Source organism: Strix aluco, chromosome 3 (assembly GCF_031877795.1).
Source record: "Strix aluco isolate bStrAlu1 chromosome 3, bStrAlu1.hap1, whole genome shotgun sequence".
Classification (NCBI taxonomy): Eukaryota; Metazoa; Chordata; class Aves; order Strigiformes; family Strigidae; genus Strix; species Strix aluco.
The window spans coordinates 45,221,700-45,246,577 of NC_133933.1; the positions used below are offsets into that span (position 1 = coordinate 45,221,700).

The 24,878-nt window shown below is 36.1% G+C and overlaps 1 protein-coding gene across 1 annotated transcript; it reads right to left on the reverse strand.

Moving 5' to 3' along the window:
• Positions 1-7,470: 7,470 nt before the first annotated feature.
• Positions 7,471-24,233, reverse strand: EXO1 (exonuclease 1). The gene is made up of 13 exons (XM_074820663.1): positions 24,073-24,233; positions 22,361-22,480; positions 21,327-21,450; positions 20,439-20,576; positions 20,008-20,220; positions 18,054-18,241; positions 17,091-17,187; positions 16,281-16,497; positions 15,019-15,274; positions 13,313-13,769; positions 12,642-12,743; positions 9,720-9,913; positions 7,471-7,866 (listed from the first exon to the last, which is right to left on the reverse strand). Exons 1-13 carry the CDS (start codon positions 24,231-24,233, stop codon positions 7,722-7,724), a joined length of 2,412 nt encoding a protein of 803 aa, XP_074676764.1. The 3' UTR covers positions 7,471-7,721.
• Positions 24,234-24,878: the final 645 nt, after the last annotated feature.

Sequence of the window (24,878 nt, forward strand, 5' to 3'; positions counted from 1 at the left end):
ATATCATTTCAGGACTCTGGCATTGGCAAAATGTGCATGCCAGACACAGGAAACCAAGAAAAATAAGACAAACCGTAGAAGCCTCCAAAATTGTATCATTTTTATAGTTTAGTGAGAAGATGGATGTTCTCACTGTGACTGACCTCCAAGAACTAGATTTTTAAGCCAATACAAATATTAGCTTTTTTTGTCTCTGAACATTCATGTAATATTAGACACAGGACAATCCTGCTTGGTTTTGATCAACTTTTTAGACCATTAACCAATCTCTACTTTGCTTAGCAACTCCAGATCAGAACAGTGGTTTTTAATTTATTTTTTAATATAGATTACCTTGTAAAAAAACCCAAAAGAAACCAAAAAATGTTCAATGGTTTCTTATACTTCACATACCACTTCTTATACCACAATCTCACAAGTCAGTGTTCTCTATATTTACTCTACAAACGATTTCTAAATCAATACTTATGTTATTTAATTCTAGCTAAAGTTTTTTAAAATGTCCACTGTAATTCCAGTGAACATTGAAGGTCATTGTATTTGCTAATAAAAAACGTTTTTAATATACTAAAGTTAGCATTAACTGACTTTAAATGGTCTTGATTGGAGAAAAAAGTTGAGAGGTGAACTAACTAAAATTGTATTTAGTTTGCCAAATTAGCTAATTGCTAAAAAAAATAAAAAGGCTAATAATATGAACGTGGTTGCTAATTGACCTCAAAACATTCATGTTCATGTGCATTCACTGAATGCCTTGAACAATTATCTGCTGAAAGCATATTTGCCAACTATTCTACTTAAAACTATTTCTATCTGTCACAAGAACGGTTTCTGTGACAGGCATTTTTCCCAGTTTGGTCATAAATTCTAAACAAGAGAATAATGAATGAAACAGCTATGGTCTGGATTTTCAGTAACATTACCTTCTATACTAGAATTTAATATCATTTCTAGCCAGTATTACTAGCCCCAGTATAGCAACAACTGTTTCAGCAGCTCCAGGTGTTATAACAATGCCAGTTAACCAAATTAATAGGTTGGTACGGCATTCTTGATTCCCAGAATCTTCCCAAATCAAGGCACTACAACTCTACACACAGAAAGTGTATTTATTCAGGTTGAAAAAATCAGTCATAGAATGTTTTGGGTTGGAAAGGGACCCTAAAGATCATCTAGTTCCAACCCCGCTGCCATGGGCAGGGATATTTTTCACTAGATCAGGTTGCTCAAGACTTGCCTCTTTATCTGATGGGTATAAATACAATTGTAATATAAATATTTTTTCTTGACTATAAAGAAACACAATCACTAATTAAATTATTATTACACAAAAAAATGTATGCGCAATCTCCAATTGAATGAATTTTAGAGAATCAATCCTAGAAGATGCTGAACCTCCCTAAGATGCCAGTTCTTGGCTTTCTGAGTAGCAACATTTCAAATTCCATGTCTGAGAACTCACATGCAGAATTGAACAGGAGAATTAAGTGTCAATCCAAGTACAACAGAGCAGAATCTCCCCTGTCTACCATTTGGCTTTGCCCCAAGTTAATACTGGTTATGTAAGAAATGCTGCCATTAGTTTAAACAAGCATTTAAGCAAGTCCTTAACTACTGTAAAAATAAAATTTTATCAAAAAGCTCCATATATCAGCCTTTTTTCTTTTAAATAAAAGAATATTTAGTTTACTACGAGTGGGCTCTCAACTCATGAGCTGATGAGAAGGAAAAAAATAGTGAGAGAAGTGAATCATCCCTTCCTGAGATTTGTGGTGAACCATAACAGGACCTCCTGAAACATGGGCTTCTCCATTAAGTGAGCACAGTGAGTGCCTTGTGTCCCTCCCCCCCGTATCCTATATGAATTTAGATGTATTAATTCTCTTAGTATAACTCACGGCAGCATATAATCATGACTCTAAATGGATGGTTTTCAATTTTTCTTTGCATTAGCCTTGAACAGGTACTCTCCCAGTTGCATGATTGTATTTTAGTAAATTTCATATGTATTTATCTTAATTCTTGCAGCTTCTCTTTGAGCTAGATACATCAGAAAAATTGTGTGGATGAGAACAATTTCAATTCCTTTTTTGCATCACTGCAACTCAATTGCTTGTAGTATAAACAAGGATAATTCACCTACCAGAATAACACTTCACTGCAGTTCAAAACTGGGTCACTTTTAGATAAAAAATTTAGGCTTCATTTTATAAAGTTACAAACAAGTAACTAAGTAATCAGGCTAGGGTTTGGAATATGCCTCAAATCCTTTGTCTCTCTTTCTAGACACAAACACTTCAATTCTCTGCAGACTTTTCCTTAGAGAGTAGGACTGGAACATTTCGTATTCTTATTATACAACCTGCAAAGTGAGGCATGGGAAATTAAGAAGTTTGCCCAGGGTGACTTAGGTGACAGCAGCAAAGTAGGAATTTCAATGGACTTCTACAGACACGTGAGCAACTTAAATACACTGGTATACAGAACTGTTTCTATTTATTCAGCTTGAAGAGAAGCAGTAAACATTTGAAAAATGCTCTAGCCAATGCTATTCTTGATAACTTGGTTAACTGACTCTGAGATATTGTTAAGATGTAATTTATTTTCTGTTTACAACTTGCAATTCTTTCACTTTAGAGTATAAGAGAAAAAGCTTTTGCATACCTCCTTCTCTAAAAATAAGATTAAAAAAGAAGTCTTTTCAAATATGGGGAGCAGGAAGGGTAACTCTTTCTTTAAAAAAAATACTACCATAATGCTGTAACAGTTAAGTACAAGCACTGCAGAAATTAAAAATGTCATCTGGATTTTTAAGTTTCTAGCAAGCAGTCTTATTAACTTTAAATTTAAGAACTCTGTTAAACAAAATAACACATCACATGCATCTTCATGTGCAATGCAACTCTTTGATTTCCTCTCACTTGACAGCGTTTAAAAACTGTTTTGAGAGTGCTAATTAGTAAGATTGTGGTAATAATTTTTTTTTTATTGTTCAAAAGTTTAGTTTAAAAATAAGAAAGTAGGAAATTTTTCTGCTGTTGACAGCCAAAAAGTTTACTAGTTTGTGTAAAATTGATTCATTAATCTCATTCATAAGCAGCTGTGAATTGGCATAAATATGTTTACAGTGGGAGCAAGGGGCAAGCCGCCTGGTTTTTTTGTTACTACTACTATAAGTAGTTTATTTTAAAGAAATAAATACCACCCAATTAAAACATACAAAACACCTCCCCCACCCCTCCAAATATTTTAAGATCTAAGCCATATTTCTTTCCCTCACTACTACGGAGGTACTGACATCTTCTGGCAGTGAATGAGGCAGCCAGACAAGATCTTCTGATCCACTTCCAGCAGTAAAGAACTACCAAAAATAAAATTAATTTGCCTTCAATGTGGTAAACTCTACTGTATTTCCAGAAGCTCTCTCAGTTTAATATTGAGTTCTGCTGAATACTAACAGAAATCGTTAATAAGGAAAGATAATAATCATTTCAGAGAAATCAATAATATAATTAAATCCAATTAGTAGGAGCTTAGAATAAATACATTTAGTCACTCCCTTGATTTGTTTTTCTAAGATGAGGTAACTAATAGATAAATATTGTTGAACTGACCTCCTTCAATACAGCAGACAAAAATAACACAAGCCAATGGATGAAAGGCAAGCTAGACTTGAAAAACTAAAAAACAAATCCATCATTTGAGTGCTTGTGCTATTACAAGTGTCGCAACAATTTCTCCTTCACTGCAAGTACTTAAACTGGATGCTTTCCATAAAACAAACTCTGGTGCTCGAGATACTGGACTTGAAAAAAACTAAACAAAATCCTAAATTCCTGTTTGACACAGGCTGTAGAGGAGCTCATATTAACTCCTATTGTTTTCAAAGTAATGCACAGAATAAAACTTCTAATCTTCCCAAACTCAGTCTTGTCTGTCCTACTGGTATACTCTCTATGTACCTCAAACATTTATTAGAGTGCCTTGCTCCAGGTCATATGTACATTTGTAACACTAAACACAGTTACTTTGGAGCCATTAAAGAATCCTTCCCAAAACAGGACCTCACAGAGGTATATGCCATGTTCCAAATCCACAATTTTACATCTGTTAAAACTAACATTTTGCCTGGAGCGCCAGACTCTGGGGAGAATGAGAGCTATTGGAACAGAAACTAATCCTTCACACAAGGCAAGTCTCCCTGACAAGCATTTCTAGCCTACGGACCTTATGTTTCTTACAGTCTCCAATATGAAGGAAGAAAATGTGTAGTCCACTTTCCACAGAGAAGAATTGGAGATTACTCTCAGATGGGGCGTTTTGGGATGCATAAGCTGAATTCAGCAATGAAAACAAGGAAGAAGGTCCTACTCCAAATGGGGCAGTAACTCATGTCATTCACCACAGTACTTTATTCTTCAGTCTAAAGCGAAGGTGAAAATTTAGTTTTAAGACACGATCACAGATGATAAAAAAATCATAATAGAAGTAATTCAGATGCAGCATGTACATAAAGCATCAGATTTTAAACAGATGGAATAGTGTATTTTATTGTATTACATAAACTATGCAGGGCACAGTAGAGGTGTCCCAATCTGTTCCTTACAGAAGTCATTAATTATACCTCAAATTAATTTATGTTCTTGTAAAATCTGACAAAGTTCACTCCATGCCTAGAATATGTATTCTGCAGACACAGAGAGGATGTAAACAGTTTTAAATACATGTCTTAAGCATGGAACACCTCAGTCTCTAGTAGAATATTCTTGAATTGGGAAGACCGTTATATAGGATTTGTAATATTAAGAACAATACCTACTTAATACCTCTCCTGGAGTAGTACCAGAGGAATCTCCCCTATACTTAATACTTTGCTGTGCAAACACCCCAGGAGAGGTAACCCCTTCTCAAGCCTATCTTTCACTCAAAGCACATTTACCACATCAGCCAAAAAGAAACATCTTAAACCTCTGAAAAGTTACTTTTCTACCTAAGCTGGAAGGACACAAATTTTAAATGTCTATAGAGATATGCACAGATATATATGCACATTTCTCTGGCAGTTACCTCCTGCTGCAAATATTCTCCACCTCTTCTGATTTCCAAAAAGAGTATTAGATTAAGAAGCAACAATATATGCCTCCAAGTGGGCATCTGCTTTCATTTCCTCCTACTCATTTCTTGTTTTCCAACCACCCTCATATCCTCCAGCTTTCAAATGCCTGCTTTTTAAAAACAACCGAACTCTGTCTTTCTCTCCAAGTTTTTTTAATTATTTTTTTCTTTCTTATTTTTTTCTTTTAATTGCAGCATGTTTTATTTATCTTCCCCTCCCCCCATACCTGTCACAATTTCTCCTATTTTGATACTGAATTATTTTTACTATGGAATATTACCTTACCCAGAGTCAATTTTAACTCAGGAATAGTGTCTTGCACAAATTCATTTGCATATATGTTATTCTACCATAAAACAAAGACCAACCCAAGAACTCCACACTTACCTATAAAATTTACATGGTATTATATGCTTACATGTATTATATACTTACATGTAATGTAATAGAGGCCTCTACTCTATTAGCTGCTTTCTGAAAAGAATTCCCTGTAATGTGAATTCAGAACCCAAGACCTCCAAGACACGAGCCAGAAATTATACAGAAGTATTTTTAAAACTAGTTTAAGACCATACAATGTAGTATAATCAAGAAGCACTTTTGCATGAATAATTCCTCTAATATCTACCATTGAACTAGCACTCCAGCAAGCTATTACATGCCCTATGCCTTTTAAGGCACCATCAATTATTTTTACTCTCCTGTCCATACAGGAGTATACAGGAAAAACAGGGCACCCATTTGTGACAAAATAGTGTCAATATGGATGGATGTATAACATTTTCTTTATTTCCTCTGATTCTCTCTTCAAAGAAGCTAGAGTAAAACAAGTGATGGTATTCTCAATAAATGCACTACAAGAACAGGTAATGCAGTATTTGCAGGCAACAGAATAAAAAGAGGTAGTACTGCTTTCATACATGTAGCTTGTATGCAAGATATCCTACACTCCCTTAAAATTACCTGTCCTTGAAAATACAGCCACAAGTGGTTTGTCTCTTCTGATGACCCATTAAAGCAGGAACAAATGGCTCTTTGACTGAAGAGGCAGGCAAAAGGCAAGGATGGACTGTACAAAGTAACCGTGCAACTCCCACACTGACAAACAAGTAATGGAGAAAAAGAAATTATTTTTATGCTTCCCCTTCAAAAACTCATTTTGTCATTATTAATGTATTAGCAGCAACACACAAAAATTCATTCTAGGCAATAGCTCTATGACTGGAAACACAGAAACATTTATCCCTGGTCTTTATTTGTCACAGAGATAAAAATTCATATTGAACATCAGTGCTAAAAACTCTGCTTTTCAGGAGTACAGATTTTCTAGTGGTACACATATGAGAGGAAGCCTGTCCTAGAGCATCAGTGCTTCAATTCCTTATATCCCAAACCTTCCAACACAAATAAGAGGACCACTCCCACATACACATAACTTACTCTTGTAAGTAGGTTCTTTGTAATTTAATGCAGCCAGCCACCTTAGTTTCACAAATGCAAATTCTCTTAAAAAGTATGTTGCAATTAGAATAACCCTGCCTCTCATAGGTCAATTTCAAACTTTAAATTTTTGCAAAAAGATCAAAGATGGAAGGGAAGTATTAATCTCAGGAGTGGAAAGGATACAGTTCAGAGGTTAAGATATCCTTTAGTACCTTCAATCTGCTGCAGAAATAGATACTAACCTTTCCTAAAACAAGGAAAAAAAATTTAGACATATCTTTACATTGACATGGATCCTGATTTTAAAGGTAGAAATCTGAAATCCCATCATATTATTTCATGATAATTCAGTCATCCAAAGCAAGGACCCTAGTATCCTGGTCTTTCCCTTTAGTTGATCAGCTGTTGAAGACTGAAGATTGGTTTGTTGTGAGGACAATGCTCTTTTTAACCCTTAGTTCTGACTGATATGTTGTGTGTGTGTTCTTGGATAAAACCACAAACATGGAAAGAGTGGGTGAAACAGAGGAACACACCATATTTCTTTAGAGATCATTCTATTAATGTGAGAATTTGGGGACCAAATATTTGTGATACTTCTTTCTGCAGTCCCCAAGTTATTCCCACCAATAACATGACTGTATCAAACAAAGCTAACTGCTGAGAGAGCAGATCTTACCTTATGGGGAAAAGAAATAGTTATCAGAGTATGGAAATATAGTGAAGGCTATTATGAACATTGAACAGCACTTTTACTCCTGTCTTGGAGCCAAATTAGGCTCAAGAGGAAAGAAGGAAGAGACAAAAAAATGATCAACTATTAAAAATTAAATTTGTTCTGCTGCTGCTGTGAAAAGGCAAAGCCATTAACTGTTGTAGAAACTTGAACTGCATATGTGTCCTAGGCAGCTGAAAAAGTTTCGGACAAAAGTTTATCATGGGACTTTGAATGAGGGAACACAGGCATCTGAAAGATTTTATTCTAGTCAGTATAGAACTGTACCTTTCAATTCATGCTTTTATAAAAAAAAAAAAGACAAATCACTAGTCAGACTAAAATATATTGTTGGTTTTCAAAGCATCTTTTCTATATTGATGAAATATGCAGAAGGTAAATTTTGACAATGATTAAAAATGCATCTTGCTGCGCACAGCATACAGTTCATTGGAATATGGCTCTCTGAACATGACTACGTTGTTCCAGATGATTAAAGATTTCTTCTTCTGTTTCTGGAGTGAGCTGTATATTATCTTTGATTGGAGACAACGGATCTGACTTTTTACAAGAAGGAAGTTTTTCGTATTCTCTGCACAAAAAAAAAAAAAAAGACAGAAAAAACCCCAAGAATGTTATGATATTGTATGTTTCTAACCACAGGCCTGTAAGAACATACGGGTTAAAACAAAGCAAGGCCCCTCACCTAAGTACCCACAGATCTGTAAATAAGCCCAAAATAAAAATTTGTGATGGAAAGTTTTTATTTCAATTTTACTACAACTGAACAACTTCACTGAAAGTGATTTCAACAGTTCCAGTTATCCTGTGACAGAATGGTAACTATTAGCTTTATGTCTGAGACTGTATGTACCCCATGCTACTCTGGGTTGCACACGCTTCCTTAATATTTAAGTCTTCTGAATAACTGTAGTTTCATAAATATTCTGTGAGTCTTGACATTAGGACAGAACAGATTAGTGTTCCACATGATTTATTTGCCATCAAACAATATAATTCTTAACACATAAGGCTACTTTAGAAACATGTTAAAATCTGAAAAAACAATAAACAGAATACTCAGTTAAGTCCTGGCAGTGAGAAAAACCTTTTTGTGAAATAAATAAAAGAATCCCCTAAAAGCTAATAAACAAGTACTTTATTTACATAGAAGTAATATATAGAAAAATATATACCCCCAGTATATACCCAGAAGTTACGACCAACCAAAACTGGATGGATAAAATGTGGATGTTGGGAGCTAAATCTTGCAACATCAGCAGCGAAAAGTAATGGAGTGCCATCTAGGCTCACCCTTTTCTATCTGCCTGTACTCTGATAAATCAAAATATATCAGTTTGCTCCCTGTGACCAACACTGGTCAGACATTCCCAATTAGAGGTCAAGCAACACATACACAAACACTTTCACTCCCGCTTTGAAACTGTCATTCTTAACACACATCAAAAGGATAATAAAAAGTAAGATTTCTAAAAATGTTAATACATCAAAGTAATATTTTTTTAAACAGAAATCAGCTCTATGTTTGTAATAGCCTACCATAAAGCCCAAACTTACTAAAATATATTGAACTGACCTACCACATGCTCACCAGTCTCACATTTACTACTCAGTGCAAAGAGAAGACTTTTGTCCTACTCACATTTGGTTTCAGGTTAATGAGAATACTTTTATTTAAATAAGACTTATTTATTCAAAGTTGAGATTGCTATTTGGAGTGGGGAAAGCTTTGCAACCAGGGTTTTTTACCTGAGCCCATGGAAATAGTGTAAGTTAGAATACCTACACTTCTTGGGTTTTGGTTTTGTTTTGTTTTCAAATAGTCATTGTCCTTCACACCTTGCAAATATTTGCAGAAACTTCAAGTTAGCCAAGACGTCTGCACAAGGGAACACAATAGCATTTTACGATGTACAAAAATGTGTCTTGTAACCAGAGACCTCAGCTAACAGAAATATTCCATCAATTCACCATCATCTTGAAAGCAGATCAGTTCTGACAATCAGCCATCTCAAAACATGAGAGGCACATACATTAAATAACCTTGTATTCAATTAAGTTTGGCAACTTTTATGCAGCTTTTGCATTTGGACTAAGAAATGCCTTTTGGTATTTGATGTCAAACAGTGGTAATAATTTTCCTATAAACTATGTTAAACTAAATACACTATTTCAATAAATGAATTTTAGCTGAGAATTTTTCCTGGTTAGAAAGAAAAAAGTAATTAGAAGAGTATATTTACCAGCAATCATACTTCATGGTTGTATCAAACTTAGGAAATTAAAAATTGTATGTAGAAAATATCTATCAAGTTATTATATTTACTGAAGTGTGTAGAGGAGATGTGTAGAGTTTGTTTTGAAAATTGTTTCTTTGGAAAAATAAGTATACGGGATGTTAAGTAAAGGGTTAAAGAAACTCACCTTTTAAATTGGAAGCTTTTCCGGAGTTCACTAATGGTGGCTTGCAGTCCCAGCTTATTTTCAGCATCACAGTGATTTCTCTTTTGCACAGGTGACAGTTTCTTGCTTAATCCACTTGCTTTAGCTGGTATCAGTGGCTTGAGCTTTGTTACAATACGTGACCCTATACAACTGGACTTACGTAAACCAGGAACCTGTGAGATTTTAATATTACAGCACAAATGGTCAAAATGACAACCTGTAAGCAACAGGTATTATGCTGCAACGCTTATAATCAAAAATAAAGCACTTTAATATTGTGTTGAGATAGTGCAACATGAATTGCCACAACAAGGTATATTTAGATAGCTTCTATCATCTAAAAAATGGCATCTCAAACACATTAGACATAATGCAGCTGTAAGGACTGGCAAACCAGTTTTACTGTTTGAGCCATTTCATTGCCACTTCATTGTAGAATATGAACTACTCATAATTACCAGCTTCAAAGTGATCACACTCACTTCTAGCCTGCTATTTTAGCTTTTGTCTGTCATTATGAGGACTAAAACATAATTAGCAAAATACCATACCCACAGAAGAGATGGTAACCGTCTACAGTTCTAAGAAGTTCTTTACACACTTGTTATAGATTTTTTTATTGAAATGACATTGTTTTTACCTGAATAGACTAAGAAGATCTTGGAATCACAAATAAAATTTGAAAAAAAATGTTTAAAATGTAAGCTAAGAATTGGAACAATACTAGGAAGAATAAAATCCTAAAACTCTCTGCCTTATAGTATTTTGCTGTTTATCACCTCAGCCATTTTGCAACACACGTGAAGTCACCCATAATCCTACATTTCTTTGTGGTACTGAATTACAGAGTTATAACTTAATTTAACGAACACAAAAGTAGGCAAAGCTCATGTTGAACACCCACTAAGAAACTAAAAACTAGAGTAGATTGGTCTCTTTTGTCAATATTAGCCTCTTTGCTGAGCTTACAGCAATTGTGGAAAATAATCAGCAGTAGAAGCCACAGCCAGAATACCATCACAGAAGAAACTAAAGGTCCTAGAGAGCTCATGATCTTATAGGCATTTGTTAAAAGGAAAGCTTCTATTACTTTTGATATCAGAATTGACTAGCTAGGCACTGCACACGTTGGATCGGAACCATGATAAGAGTTGTCAGCTTCCCCAGATTGCCTCCCCCAATTTTTAAATTTCTCCACAGATCAGCTATGTCATTCAGCTTACCAAAATCAGAATAATTTATGTTTTAAGTGATCAACTGCTTCTTCCCTAAATTTGGAACTCATTATTCCCTTCGGTATCTTTTACCGTACCAGCAAAGATTTCCCTTGTTTTATACTTGCAGTAAACAAGCTTAAGGGAAAACTGAGACAAAAGTGGTGTTCCTTATCTCCACCTGCCCCCTCTTCAATTCTGGCTACTTGTTCCAACGGTCTCATTGGTGCTACAACTCACATGACCCCAAGAGTCTGGGTGGACCAGAGTTCCAATACGATTGACCTTTTGGTTGTTGTTGTCAAGTTAGTTTACAGTGAGGTCAGTTTTCTGGTTCAACTCATTGTAAGTATTATTACCAGCACATAAAGGAAGCAGAGGGAATGCATGGCCAAGGAAATAAGTGGGGGAAATTCTCCTACTAGCCGCTTGCTCTAAACTAACACTACTGTCCTCACAGATCTTTAGCAGATTTCTATTGTCTGAAGAGCTCCAAGCATCCTGAAAATCTGTTTATATTTGATGCTTATATTACCTCAGTACTTCCATACTATGTATTCCCCCATATTTAGTGTATTCATTCTCAAAATATACCTTTAAGGTGAGCAAAACTTATTAAATAGATTCTTAAAAACAAAGTAATAAAATTCTGAATCCCAGGATGATCTCATTTCATTGCTCAATCTTGTTGAGAAGATGTTAATCTAATGAAAAAGCATCAGTTTTTGTAATCAGGTGTTCCAGAACAGAGATGTAAATTCCATCTTAACACAGAGGTTACTAACAATAACCACAAGATGTCACTACTATACAAAATACACACACTAGTCTTCTCCGGCAGAAAGCAGCTTGTGATTTTTAGTCTGTCTATAAGAAAGAAGTTAGTAGGGGTGTACATGAAAGGATGAAAACATCTTCCTTTGACTTATAAGTCTTTTGCCCAATTCTAATGACAATGCCTGAGGAATCAGAGAACTTTTAGCTGTTAAAGTCTTACAAGTTTTGTCAGCTAGACAAATGGGTAAAGATCTTAAGACACTTGTCTTTGTGACTTTTCTAAGTTTATTCTTAGACAGCTACAAAACCACATAGAAGTCAGATTACAGGTGCCCAACCAATAGGAAAAATAACTGAAATGTGGGCTCTGAGGTAAAATTGACTCTCCTTCTATGCTGATTCGTTAGTGTCTAACAAGGCTTTTAACAAAACAATTAAACAAGAAAGGTTGACTAAAACCTTTCCAGATTTTGAAATTTAATCATGCTTTTTCTAGTCAAAAAGGAAGGAGACTGCTAAACTAGCAGATTTATCAAAACAAGCAATGAAATTATGTTGTATCTTGTGACTGTATCTGAATTATGAAGGTGACTGCAATTTGCATCATAAAACCTGTGTATTTAGCATGCCTGAGGAAAATTAAGAAGTGTTTTTGCCTTGGCTTGGTATCTTATTTTATACCAAAGTGTTTAAAATCTCCAGACGGGTTGCAACTGTGACATCAATCATACGTAGCCTGGTTGTAGTTCATCTCAGCTCTGATAGAGATGAAAAAGAATACAGTTTTCTCTGGCCAACATGCTCATTGCTTAAGATTATTTCATTAAGAGTTCTAGAATGAACTAGTAGAAAGCAAAAACTGATTTTCAGAGTCTAGTAAAGCTCACAGCAAAGTTAAAAGAATTCTTACCTTGGTCTTTATGATTGTATTTTTTCTGTCAGTTTGAAGAGCAGAAAATACTGGAGATGGAGTACACTGATCATCAGCCAGTTTTGAATTGGAGTCAGATTCCTTCATCAAAAGAAAATTCATTTAGTTTTAAGACAGGTTGGTTTTTTTAGGGATTGTAGAGTTGGGTGGGGGTTTTTTTATTTATTTTTTTTTGGGGGGGTGGGGTTCTTTTTTTTTTAAACACACACTCAATGTGTATTTTTATATCTACACAAATATAGTTTATAAGGTAGAATGTCTTCAGCAAATCTAAGAACTTATATAAAACCTGGGCTTATTTTCAGCAAGCAATGCTATGGTGACACACATATGCTTTCTGAAAGGACTTCTTCGGGGACTAACAAAAGCAGAGAACAAAAGCTAGCCTAACAGGTTTTTTTATGACCCACTGTAGCAACAGCAGTGGAAAGACTAAAGACAAACTAAAACCAGAGCACAGACTGGATTTAAGCTAGTAAATCAATCCATTCTACACAACTACATTAAGCACTGCCAAATTTTGTTAGCACAAGCTACATAATCTGCAGGGTATCATTTTGAAGACAATTTCTTTTATAATTTAAAGTGAAAGTAAATGCTGAAACAATGTCTATTTTTCTTACTTCTGCATCTGAACCGTTGTTAGACACTTGCAGCATTTCTGAAGACTCCAAACTGCATTCTGATGGCTCGCTAGACCTTTGAGACTGTGATGACCGTTCCAGTTGTGTTAAGAGAGAGGATTCCTCCTCCAATTCACCACACACTGCCCCACTCACTGTTTGTACCCCATTAATCTGATTTTCCTGGGATATCACACAGTTGCTTCTCTGTTGGTGAAACTGCTGTGAAAACACAGTATGAGATGGACCAGGATTTCCTGAATTATTTACAAGGCTGCTAAACCACCGGAAGCAGTTTTTCTGCATTTCTCCAGGAGGTGTAAAGATAGTCCTTGTTGATTTTTCAGTTTCTGAAAACTGAGAAACACCTTCTGCTACATGTTTTACTTCCTGTTTCTGGCAATCCTGCTCAGCATCTTGAGTTAGATCACTGTCATCCTCCTTTGCTCTATCATCAAACATAATTGCATCATTGCAGAAAAACCTAAAAAAAATTTAAAAAAAGAAAGGTGAAGGCAAGGGAGAAGAAGGTTACTGCTAAAGAGTATGTAGTCTCCAAAATCCAATAGCTGTCTCTATCCATCAATTTTATTTTTGAAGTGCACTTGCAGACACAAATTATTTTGACAATAGGCAGTTTTAGTCCCTCAGGGAGTCATTTAACAGATAACAGTAAAAGAAGGGGAAACACACATCTGCAAACATGTCATTCATTGACTGAAATACTAATAAGATTCTTCATCTGAAAAAGAGAAACATCTAGGAATCCTATAAAATTTAAGAATATATTCATTAATTATCATAAAGCTAAACAGTAGTGAAGTACTTCAGCACCTCTGATCAAGGAAACCAGAACCTATCTAGTTCTTTTCCACGATGTAACAGCAGCTCCTAAAAGTACGAGTCAGAGCTTTTTAAGAAACTGAGCATTATTTTAGAGAAGAACCTACTATCACTGACAACTCTAATTTTTGATGCAACATAACAAAACTTTCAGGTCAGGACGGTGCGTATTAAAGCTAAAGAATATCAGCATTAAGACTGTTCTGTAAAATTACACTGCTCAAAAATTTTCAAATTATTTAAGATAAAAATTATACAATAAGACACATAATTATGATAATGCTTTGTAAAACCAATTCAAGTAGCTGTGGCCAAATGTGACCAAGAAATCCATAACACACAGCCAATTAAAAAAATGTAACAAAGCAAAAGTCCCTCTTCTCTAAGTGCTGGTGCAGAGATCAGAAGCATCAACTGATTGGGATGGGATAAGAAAGGCATCTGTCATACAGCATGACCAGGGTTGGCTTTACTGAAACAAACAAAAACCCTGTCAACATGAGTCAATATATTCACTAACTGCTTACATATGTGGCACAAAGCAGCTTTTTTTTTTTTTTTTTTTTTGAGATGTCATATGACCTTCACCTGGAAAAGAAATATGGCCAATTCCCAATTAATTTTGATACCTGGAGGCTAGGCTGTATTGAATGGTCTCACAGTCTTCATTTCTGCAGTAAAAAATTGACATTATTTATCTCTATCTCACACATAGATAGCATGCCTAGCACAAAGGGTTCTTCACCTCACCTCAGGACTACAGGTGCATTAATGCAGTTGCATTAAAGTCCTAAGCAGCATTTTTCTCATTCTCAGTATCCAGATTATTTCAGCAACCAGGACAGCAAATAGCATTTTGCTACTTATTAAAACATGTGATGTAAGCATACCTGCTTTTTGTTCCTGGAACAATTACAGCATCCTTCTCTTTGTTTTTCCTTTGTAGAAAGGAAGCAAATTTATTTCTAACTCTGGATAGGGAGTTAGAGCTTTCTTGAGTGACAGAATTCCCTGAAGAATCACGGCTTTGTATTGCTGAGATACTCTTTTGTGCTTGACCATCATGATCACCCTCCTTTCTGAATTTTTTTGCTTTTGAAAATGAATACTGGTTCAACAGATCTCCGTCAGAGATTTCTTCTAAATCTAAAGACAATTTAAGCATCACTGTTGAAGCATGTTGTAGAATTAACCAGTTACTACAGAATTGAGTATTACATATTTATTCTCACAGGCTTAAAAATACTAGTAAGGTCTGGTAGGAACATTTTTGACATTACAGTTTAGAAGTCTTTAACACAGTTGTTTTCTAGTACATCGCCTTCAAAGTAACTTTCTATGGAAAGGTAGGTGGAGTGAATGCAGAACAGCTGAAATGAAACATGATATTTGGTTTTTTTGTTTTGCTTTTTTAAACACTTTGGAGCAAAACTAAATTTGACTTAAGGGCAGGCTGCTAGACTAACTACAAATTCTGGTAAACCAGGGAGTAGGAAGATATTAGGAGTAACAAAGGCAAAACATGGAGCCCTAGTAGCATAATCAGAAAGAAAAGGAAGCAGAGGAAGAGAAAATAACTTAACATGTCAGAAAAAGCACAATGGGAACAAAGAAGTGTCCCTTCTATTACAAACCCTCAATTTATTTCAGCACATATACCTTAGGTGGTGTAGAAGACAAGATAGCACAGATTTACTAGAGAAAATTGGAGTAAAGAATACATATATGGGGGATACAGGCAGCACGGTGTTCAAAGAGTACAGAAAACATTATTTAGATTTTCTGTTTGGTCAAATCCACTCCAGGAAAAATAGGCTATTTTAATTTCTTCACAGGCCATTATAAGATGGAGATTAAAACCATAAACATCTAAAAATAGAACAGATGGTATTAAACATGACAACAACTAAGTCTTATAGTAATTAAAGAAAGTTTAAAATCAAGTGCTGTCCAAAGTTTGCTGCCACCCTTAATTGTTACATAGGCTTTAATATTATGGCTTGTTAGTCTTGCAGCCTGCTGAAAAAATAATACAGACAATAAAAGTTAGAGTTAGGCTCTCAAATCTCACGCCATCAAGTGCAAGATAAAATCCTTTCTTTCCCCACAGCCTTCTGCTGTTATTTATATACTTATTTTAATAAAAACATACCACTCCTTGGCCTTTTTGCCAAGAGCTCTTTGCCTGGAAGTTTCAGCCCTTTAACACTAACTATCTTCTCCATGCCTTTGGTTGTTGGTTTCTCTAGTAGACTCATTTTATGAGGAACAGTATCTGCATTAGGGCCAAGCTTGTAGTCTCTGCTCCAAATGCTATTTACACAATTAGCAGGTCTGTCATTCCAGCCACAACTTCTCTGCTGCATAGGCTACAAAAAAAAAATACGTAAAAAACAAGATACAGGTTTATAATTTTGCCTTCTACATATGATTTCCTGATTTAGCATATAAGGACGTTTTGACATTTGCACAACTAGTGACACAGTCTACACAAACGTTTTCTTTTTTTGTTCCTACATTTGTCACACTTTTCATACAAATTTGTTTGTCAATTTTATGACTTCTGCATTCCAATATGGGGCATCTCAGACAAAATTAAAAGTTTAAATTTTATTTCTATTCAGAAAACCTAAATTGGGAAAATACTTTCCTCAGTTATATACTTGAAAGAAATTCAAATCTCTGAGAATTTTCTTTTTAAATCAGTTACTTCTGTCAATAGTATTAAGGACTATCAGAAAAGTCTGAAAGTAAAACAAACATTAAAGTCAAATGCCATGAAAGGTAAGATTTTACCTGTACAAAGAATGAAAAAATGTGTGTGTGAGCATACAGTTTCTGTAATAGCAGAATAGGTTTCACTGCCAAGTCAGCTGTGGATAACATTCAATCGTATATTTTTCCATGACTGTTCAGGCCCACATCAAAATCTAAATATATAACCTCAGAACAAAGATGTTACCTGTGCAGTGTCAGGGTTATAATTATCAATTTGTTCCATGGTATCGATATCAATGTTGCCAATGGCAATTTGAAAAGCAGTACCATCACCAAAATGTCTGTCCCATCATAGTAAAGGAAAATATCTGAATATTATATTAAATTTCAAGAACCATAGCATGAAGGTTAGAATAGCTTCTTCCTATTTTGGTGCTAAAAAGCACTGCTAGAATATTAACCAAAAGCAATAATAATACTACTCATGGCTCAGTCTGATGCAACAGCAATTGTAATAGATCTACAGTGCATGGCAAATCACAAAAGGAAACCTTCAATCATCAGCAGGAAAATTACCATCTTTCTCCTTCCTAATTTCTGGAAATGCTAGAGATTAGGTGTCTTAAAGAACATACAAAGCTAGTAACTACTTCAACAGTCTGGTCCCTTTCTTTTCCTAAACTTCCATGCTGAAATCTATGCTGCACAAATGTGGCAAAATGCTGCCTGTTCTATAGGAAGAGATATCCTGTAAAACAGGAAGTGCTCAGATTGGGGAATGAGTTGAACACTGATTGCAAGACTTAAACTGGCAGAGGTTATAACACACTTAGGCAGAAATTAAAGAAAAGTAATTAAGGAAATTAAGAAAGTAATTAAAGAAATTAAAGAAAGTAAAGCAACTCAAACAGTTTAAATATAACCTGTACTTTAACAAGCAGTTTTCTAAAAAGAATAAAAAGATCAGTAACTTCTACCTAAAATGATACGTCAATGACAAGTCAACTCAGTTACACCCTGCACTTTTTTCTATTAATTAAAATCACTGTAAAAGAGAAAAGAAGAAAAAAACCCCAACTTTCTAAGATTGCAGAAAATCGAGGCTTTACTTAACAGCAGAGATGTAATGAAAACTATGAGTAAAGTGTAAGACACCCCATCCGCTCACCCTTATTTCCCCACTCTGCTGTTTCACCACAAAGGATACCGTCCTGCATATATTAGTGTTTCTGGATCAATATCGTCCCCATATGCATTCAGAGGAACTAATTTTCTGTTGACAGGATCAAAAACTAACTGATAAAGGAATGTATTATTGGCTCGTGTAAAACCCTGTATGTATTCTTCTGATACTGTTATATTCATCTTCAAGTACTGCCCCATTTTCTTAATAACCTGTCAAAAAAAAAATGCTTAACTGTTTCATTTAAACAGGTTACACAAAAGGTTAAATACACTTAAATTACTAAGTATCTTTGCTTGCTTTAAATGTAGAATGTGTGTCCTGTTACAACAAGAAGATTCACCTTAAACGGAGGAAGGAAAAAAAGCTTTGTACGTTATTTTTCCACTCTCAAATGGTTTACAATCACATAAATAATGCAGCGCAACTCTTTATAAATACTTCTTGTCCAATAAATAAATACAAAATCTGAATAGAAATGTGGAGTATCTCCTTAAGTTATATTTGTTAAAACAAATGCATACCAAATTTTATCATTCATATTATCAGAACATGTAAGCAATACGTGGGTGTTTTTTAGGCTAGAAAAAAGCAAAACTAATCAGATTTCTCCCCAACCCTTCATCACTCATCACAGAAGACTACACATTGATCTGGTAGCCCCTCCTACATATTGTTACTGCACCACTCTAAAAGCAGTTCCTAATAATTCATTGTCCTCTCTACATTTTCCAGTTTCACAGAAGGCAGATTATGTTCTTTTGAAGATCAAGTTTATCATACTGTGAGAGGTTAGAGTTTCTCCTCCTCTCCAAATAAGACATCAGCTGTGTTTTGGCCATGCATCCTAAACACAGGCAAATTTACTCATCTCATTAAGAAGTAAGAGTTTGAACAGGCACTGTTGGACTGCTTCATATCTTTTGATTCACTCATGACTTTCCAACACTGTTGGAAAACAGCAGTGATGAATCACATGACAAATTACTAAGTAAAAAGTTTTTCAAATTATAAATCCTGACATTTTGCTCAAAAAGAGATATGTTAAAGGAAACCATCATTTGTACGGGAAAAGTTCAAAGTTCCTTTTTTACTTCCACAAAAGCCAACCAAACCAGTTCTGATGCCTGCTTTATGTAATACAAAACATTTTAAAACTAAAAATCATAGTTATGTACAGCCTGAGAGAGAAGAAAAAACACTAAAGCATACAAGTAACTTAAGAGATAATACAGTAAGCTAATTAGACTGCACATTTAAATGCTTTTCTGGATTAGATTTACCTGCCTCCAAGACAGCCACATAAGGTATTTTTCTTATTTGCTCTTAAAAATGTCTCTTCTCCCTTACTACCTACACAGAAGTTATTCCTGCTCTCTTAGCCTCTGTATTTCCTAATACTAGATTTGTTTTCATTTCATGCACTGAATAGGAAAACAAACCACCTACCTTTTCTGTTTTGCCCAGTAGCAAACTTTTATATATTAAAAACACTGTGGAAGAAATGTCTGTATCCATATGTATGTAATTAAACGCAAAAAGGGAATCAGATAAGATTCCCAATCCCTGCCCCTCCCCACACAGATAAAAGTACTTATGCAAAAGTAACAGAGTTCAATTAGCAGTTCTAATAACTAATCTGCAAAAACAAAAGAGCAGGTAATGAGGAGAAAAACAAAATAATCCAGAGCTTTACAAACAAATTAAATCTCTCCTCAAATAGAATACACCCTTGAAGCATTAGAACAATTCTTCATTTACATTTACTTTGGTGTATTTCGTTAGAGATACAATAGCTTCAAAACTTGACTAAGTTTAGCTCAGTATCTTTCTAAAGCACAGGTAAAATTACTTCTTTTAGCATTCTCCTCAAAACAGAGGAAGTCAAGAACCCCTCATATTTTCATTTCAGTGTTAATTTCATATATACTGATATAGGCTCCCAAAAAAACAACACACAAAGTAAAACCAAGTTTACCTTTATAATATCTGGATTGTTGGCTAATTTTAGTAACTTGCATGCTTTAGCTAACCCGATTCCATGAATGGATGAGAGGTAGTCACAACCAGAAAGAATACACATGTAGCGGAATTTCTCTTCTGTAAATACATTTCCAAGCTGCTTGCAGTTTCCTAGTCGAGCTTGATCTATCTCTAGTCCATTTCCAAACTTGTCAATTTTCAGAAACACCTGGAAATTAAGAGGAAGTGGAAACAATAATTTTCACCCATATAAGTTAGTTTGTTGCACTTGGAGGAAACAACAGGCTGAGTGCTACTCTCATCTCTCCTGTCTCCCCCATTTGCGGTAGAAGAGTAAAGCCATACATCAAACCCACTTGGCAACTTCAAACTCTGTTTTTAAGATTACAGCCAGAGGTAAAGGCTATTAGTATTCTTCTTCCATACCTTTTTACATCCAAAAGCTAAAAGATCAGAGTCTTCTGTAATTATAGCTTGAACCATGCCAATCTTATTAAGATAAGCCAGCTGAGCATCAGCTTCGTAAGGAGCAACGATACAGTCGACTCCCCGGGCTCGTGCAGCCTGTACACAAACAAGAAGCACACATGTACTTTGCATCAATTTTCTGTAATTACTTTAAGACATCTGAAAGCGTAAGAACCTCTACATTAAAAAACTGAAACTGCCATCTTCTCAATCACACACTCATCCTCCCAATTAGAGCCTGATGTTTCATATTCAAAACTCAAATTTTAAGCAGTTTAGACCTACATAGACTAGTTTACAAAAACAACCTTTCCTGTGTTGGCCTGTATCACTATGCTCATTGCATCTGACCACAGGTGGCAGCTTCAAACTCATGCAAGTTATAGTCTGGACAAGGGAAAACAGCACTAGAACAAATGTAATACTATTTTGATAAAGATCCTGTGACTGCAGTGGAAAGATAACAAAAAGATACTAGAAAGGTTTTTAAGCAGACAATTTTTTTTTTCTGTAGTCTCTTCTCAGGGGAATATCGCTGAGGGGAAAATAATAAAAAAAAAAAAAAATTGTGTTTAGTTTTTGTGAGGCAAAAGTAAAACTGTTGGTGTTATCAAAGTCAGTTCATAGCAGTAAGAAGAGATGTATTTCAATTGACAAATCATCATCATTTATACAACTGGCCATAACAAACTTGAAGCAAAGTTTATTAGAGGCTAAGAAGGGGGAAGTATTTTCTTGCCTACAAAGAAGAGGTAGTGATGTAGCCATACAAAAGCAGAGTAAGACATGCTACGTACTGCGTAGATGTTTTTAAAACTGTCGCTATCAACAGCATTAACAACTTACTTTAATAACTTCATGAGCCATAACATGGGTAACATTTACACTGCGTCCAAAACATTCCCTAGCTTCTGACAGTCTCCCTTCCTGCAACAATTGTTTCCCCTTCAGAAGGCTGGCTTGACGCTTCCTGAGAGATAAATAGAAATATCCATCAATCTCAGATTATGTTTCACTTAAAAGAACACGTAGCAGAAAAGACTAAGAGAGACAGGTGGGAAAGGGGGAAAAACAAATTGTTTTGTGGGTAACACTTCCCAAATCTGTTCCACTGCATAATTTTTTAAAACATATGAATAACTAAATAATTGTATTGACAGGGACGATTAGATTGGCATGTTGAAATTTATAATGTTTTATCAGAAAACACTGACAACTCAGGAACTGAAGTCAGCAGTTTTAAGGAAGAGATGTATCCACTCTCGGTTTGCAGTAAAATATTTAATGGAATTTGGGAGTATCTGACATTAGATACTTACTACTTTAGAGGACAGAAGGCATCATTTACCTCATTTCAAATATCGAAAAGTGTTTGCTCCACACTGAAGGAAGCATATGTCCCATGAGAATTTATAAATAAAAACCACTAATGAAAAATTCTCACTGCTTCAGTGAGAAGTCCCATTATATAGGGACCTGAATCCAAACCTGAAACAAGTTTATCTGATAGAGAAAGATCAGGAAGGTGGTGTTATTTTTAAATGAAATTATATTGGGAAGAAATATCTTTGTCCAGAGATCTTAAGGGGGAGTAAACTAAAAGCCTTTAATACATTACAGGAACTAATGCTCAGAGGTTTAACTTCCTTCCTCTATAAAAGTGCTTTCATTTATGAAGTGCATTTCTATTTTTGGAATAAAACCTCTAAGAAGAGGTTTGTATGATTTTTAAATGTAAATTAAATGAAATAACACTACATTGCAGGAAAGTTTACCAGAGCTTACTACCTAGTAGAAGCTTGAGGTTTTTCAACTTTGAAAATGAACTGCAGTGTTAAACATACTGCTTTGCTTGCAAATCAATACAGTTCAGTACTTACTCTCGTCGGGCCTTTTCCACTTCCTTCTTAGAAGGTAGGGTGCATCCATCAAATACCAAAATTGGTTTAATTCCAAATGAGAGGAGCATATCAACAAGTTTCATACAGAAAGCTACATAACTGTATCAAAAATAACAAAAGTAAGAAAAGAAAGATAAACTGTATTGTTAAGCACAAGTCTATTGCATATTTTCTGCATGCAGAAAAGGAGAACTGTAAATTTAGGACTAACTATTGTTCAAGGATCTTAATGGGCCATATACTTCCGCAGCATCACGAAAAGAGTAAGAACACTTGAATGCTTGGGGTTTGGGGTTTGTTGTTTTGTTTGTTTTTTGTTTTTTTAAACAAGAGAAATGTTCCACCTCCCAAATCAATGATGTTCAGTGAAAAAAAACAAAAAAAGTTTTCTTTTTCTTTTGAGGACACTGTTTAAAACAGCAAGAGCAACCTTTGAAGCAGGGGGCTGGGAGATGAGGGAGTGTGGGACTCAGGAGCACTTATAATCTAAGGAGATGAGCACTGAAGAAACTGGATTTAGAGCTACAAAACATAAACCAAAAAATAACTATGATTTGTGAAAGACGGGAGCAAATGGAATTGTAGCTATATAATACCTAAATTCAGATGAATTTTAAAGTGTGAAAGGACTCTCTGTGCTATAGTTAAAGTGCCAGTCTAAGATCAGCAACCATATATGCATGGAAACAAGATTTGGTCATAAAATATTAATGTAGTTAAATTCAACCATTCCAAAGTTTCCTATGATTAATGTTTCTCCTGTCAGTTGATTTCTTTCTCAGCTGAAGTGTATCTTACTCTCAAGACTCCGAGGGATCTCCACTACCTTCAAAGGCAGGTAGCAGGGTGGTATGAACCTCTACAGTTCTTCAAGCAGGAGTTAAAAGATTTGAACCCATTTGCAAACCACCAACTCTTTCTTGCCTCCAATCAAACATTTAATCAAAACTGCATAAGTGGTTTGATCTAGACTGATCAGTGTAGCTTTATTTCTGAAAAGAGAAAGATTAATCTTCATTTAAAACTATATTCAATTTTAAAAAGTTCAACCCAGTTTTCCAGAGACAGGCAACAACTTATGCAAATCTGATCTAAGCTCCAAAGCTGAACTTGAAAGGCGACCACAATTTCTGTTTGTTTCCTTCCTTAGAAATATAACAGTGTAAGTGAAAAATCCATGTTACATTAGAAAAAGGTATTCTTACTAAAAATATCGTATGTTGAGCAAAAAAACTTACACCTTATTTGGGGCACAACACATCTATCAGAATTACTCAGTATCATTACAACTTTTGTCACAGTGGTGTTTACAAACTATCACTTCGTACAAATAAGGTTCCTGAAAATGACAGTAAATTTGAAACATATGAATTGCATCTACAGAATCTCATCAGAGAGATTAGATTATAATGGTGAGACATGCTGGAAAAAACACTAACTCACCTAACCATTGGCATTTTAATAGGAAACATTTTAAAGAGTTTTTTCCCCCCAATATATACTTCAATATTTATTTTGCACAGTTGGAAAGCTAACATTTCCATTTGCAAAAGGTACAACTGGGACCGAGAATTCATAAGCAACAGTAAGAAGTGAAACCGTGTTAACTTAGTTTTTAACTTAAGAAATGTCAAGCTAACAAAACTTTGATTTGTGAAGAGGGCCAAGACTGAAACGTAACCAAGACTTACACATCTGTTGGCTCCCCTCGGGCCAGCTTTTCAGCACAAGCATAAGCGCCTTTGTGCAGCCAACAGTAGGCGTCCACAGCTACCGTCTGCCCTTTGTATTTCTTCACGTGGGTAGGCTCAGCAGCCTCCTTGATAAACTGGAGCAGGCCCTGGATCCCCATGATGATCCTTAAACTGCAGTCGGGAAGACGAAAAGCGTGAACACCAGGCTGAGTCTCGATCTTCGCGCACGGAACGTCAGGTCAGGCTGCAGACAGGGTGCTGGGTTGAACCAGAGGAACGAGACGTTCCTCCGAGTGCCACCGCGCACCCTGCGCAGCCGAAGCTCCTTCCCGCCGGCCGAGGAGATGCAAAACCTTCAAGCCAGCGGCGCGCGCAGCCCGCGGGGACGGGGCTCCCGGCCGCCGGCGGGCCCGCAGGCAGTTGGGGGGCAGCGGGCCCCGCGCACGGCCCCGAGAGACAGCGGGGTCGGGAGGGGACACCGTGGGCGCCAGGCACGGCCCCCTCCCCCCGTTTCGGTCAGGGGCCGGCGGGGCCTCAGCGGCGCCCCCGCGCAGTCCCTCACGGCCTTCCCCCGAGCGGCACGCGCGTACCGACACCAGCAACTCTACCTGTCCGGGGGCCAGAGGGTCTAAGGCAGCTCTCCCGGCTCGGGGCCGCCTCCCCCATGGCGCCGCCGGCGCCTCCACCTCGGCGCGGCCGCCGCTGCCCGGGGAAGGGGGTGAGGGAGGGAGCGGGGTGCTGGGGGGGGTGTGGGGGGCACAGTCACCAACCGCCGCGACGCACCGCGCACCAGTACCTCGCTG

What these genes read in the sequence shown, in the direction of transcription:
- EXO1 (XM_074820663.1), bottom strand. Translation starts at nt 24,233, where the DNA reads ATGGGGATCCAGGGCCTGCTCCAGTTTATCAAGGAGGCTGCTGAGCCT. An exon ending in CGAGGGGAGCCAACAGATGT is followed by an intron (nt 22,481 to 24,072) that starts GTAAGTCTTGGT and finishes TTTTTGATACAG; the next exon opens with TTATGTAGCTTTCTGTATGA. An exon ending in ACAATCCAGATATTATAAAG is followed by an intron (nt 18,242 to 20,007) that starts GTAAACTTGGTT and finishes TTTTTTTGACAG; the next exon opens with GTTATTAAGAAAATGGGGCA.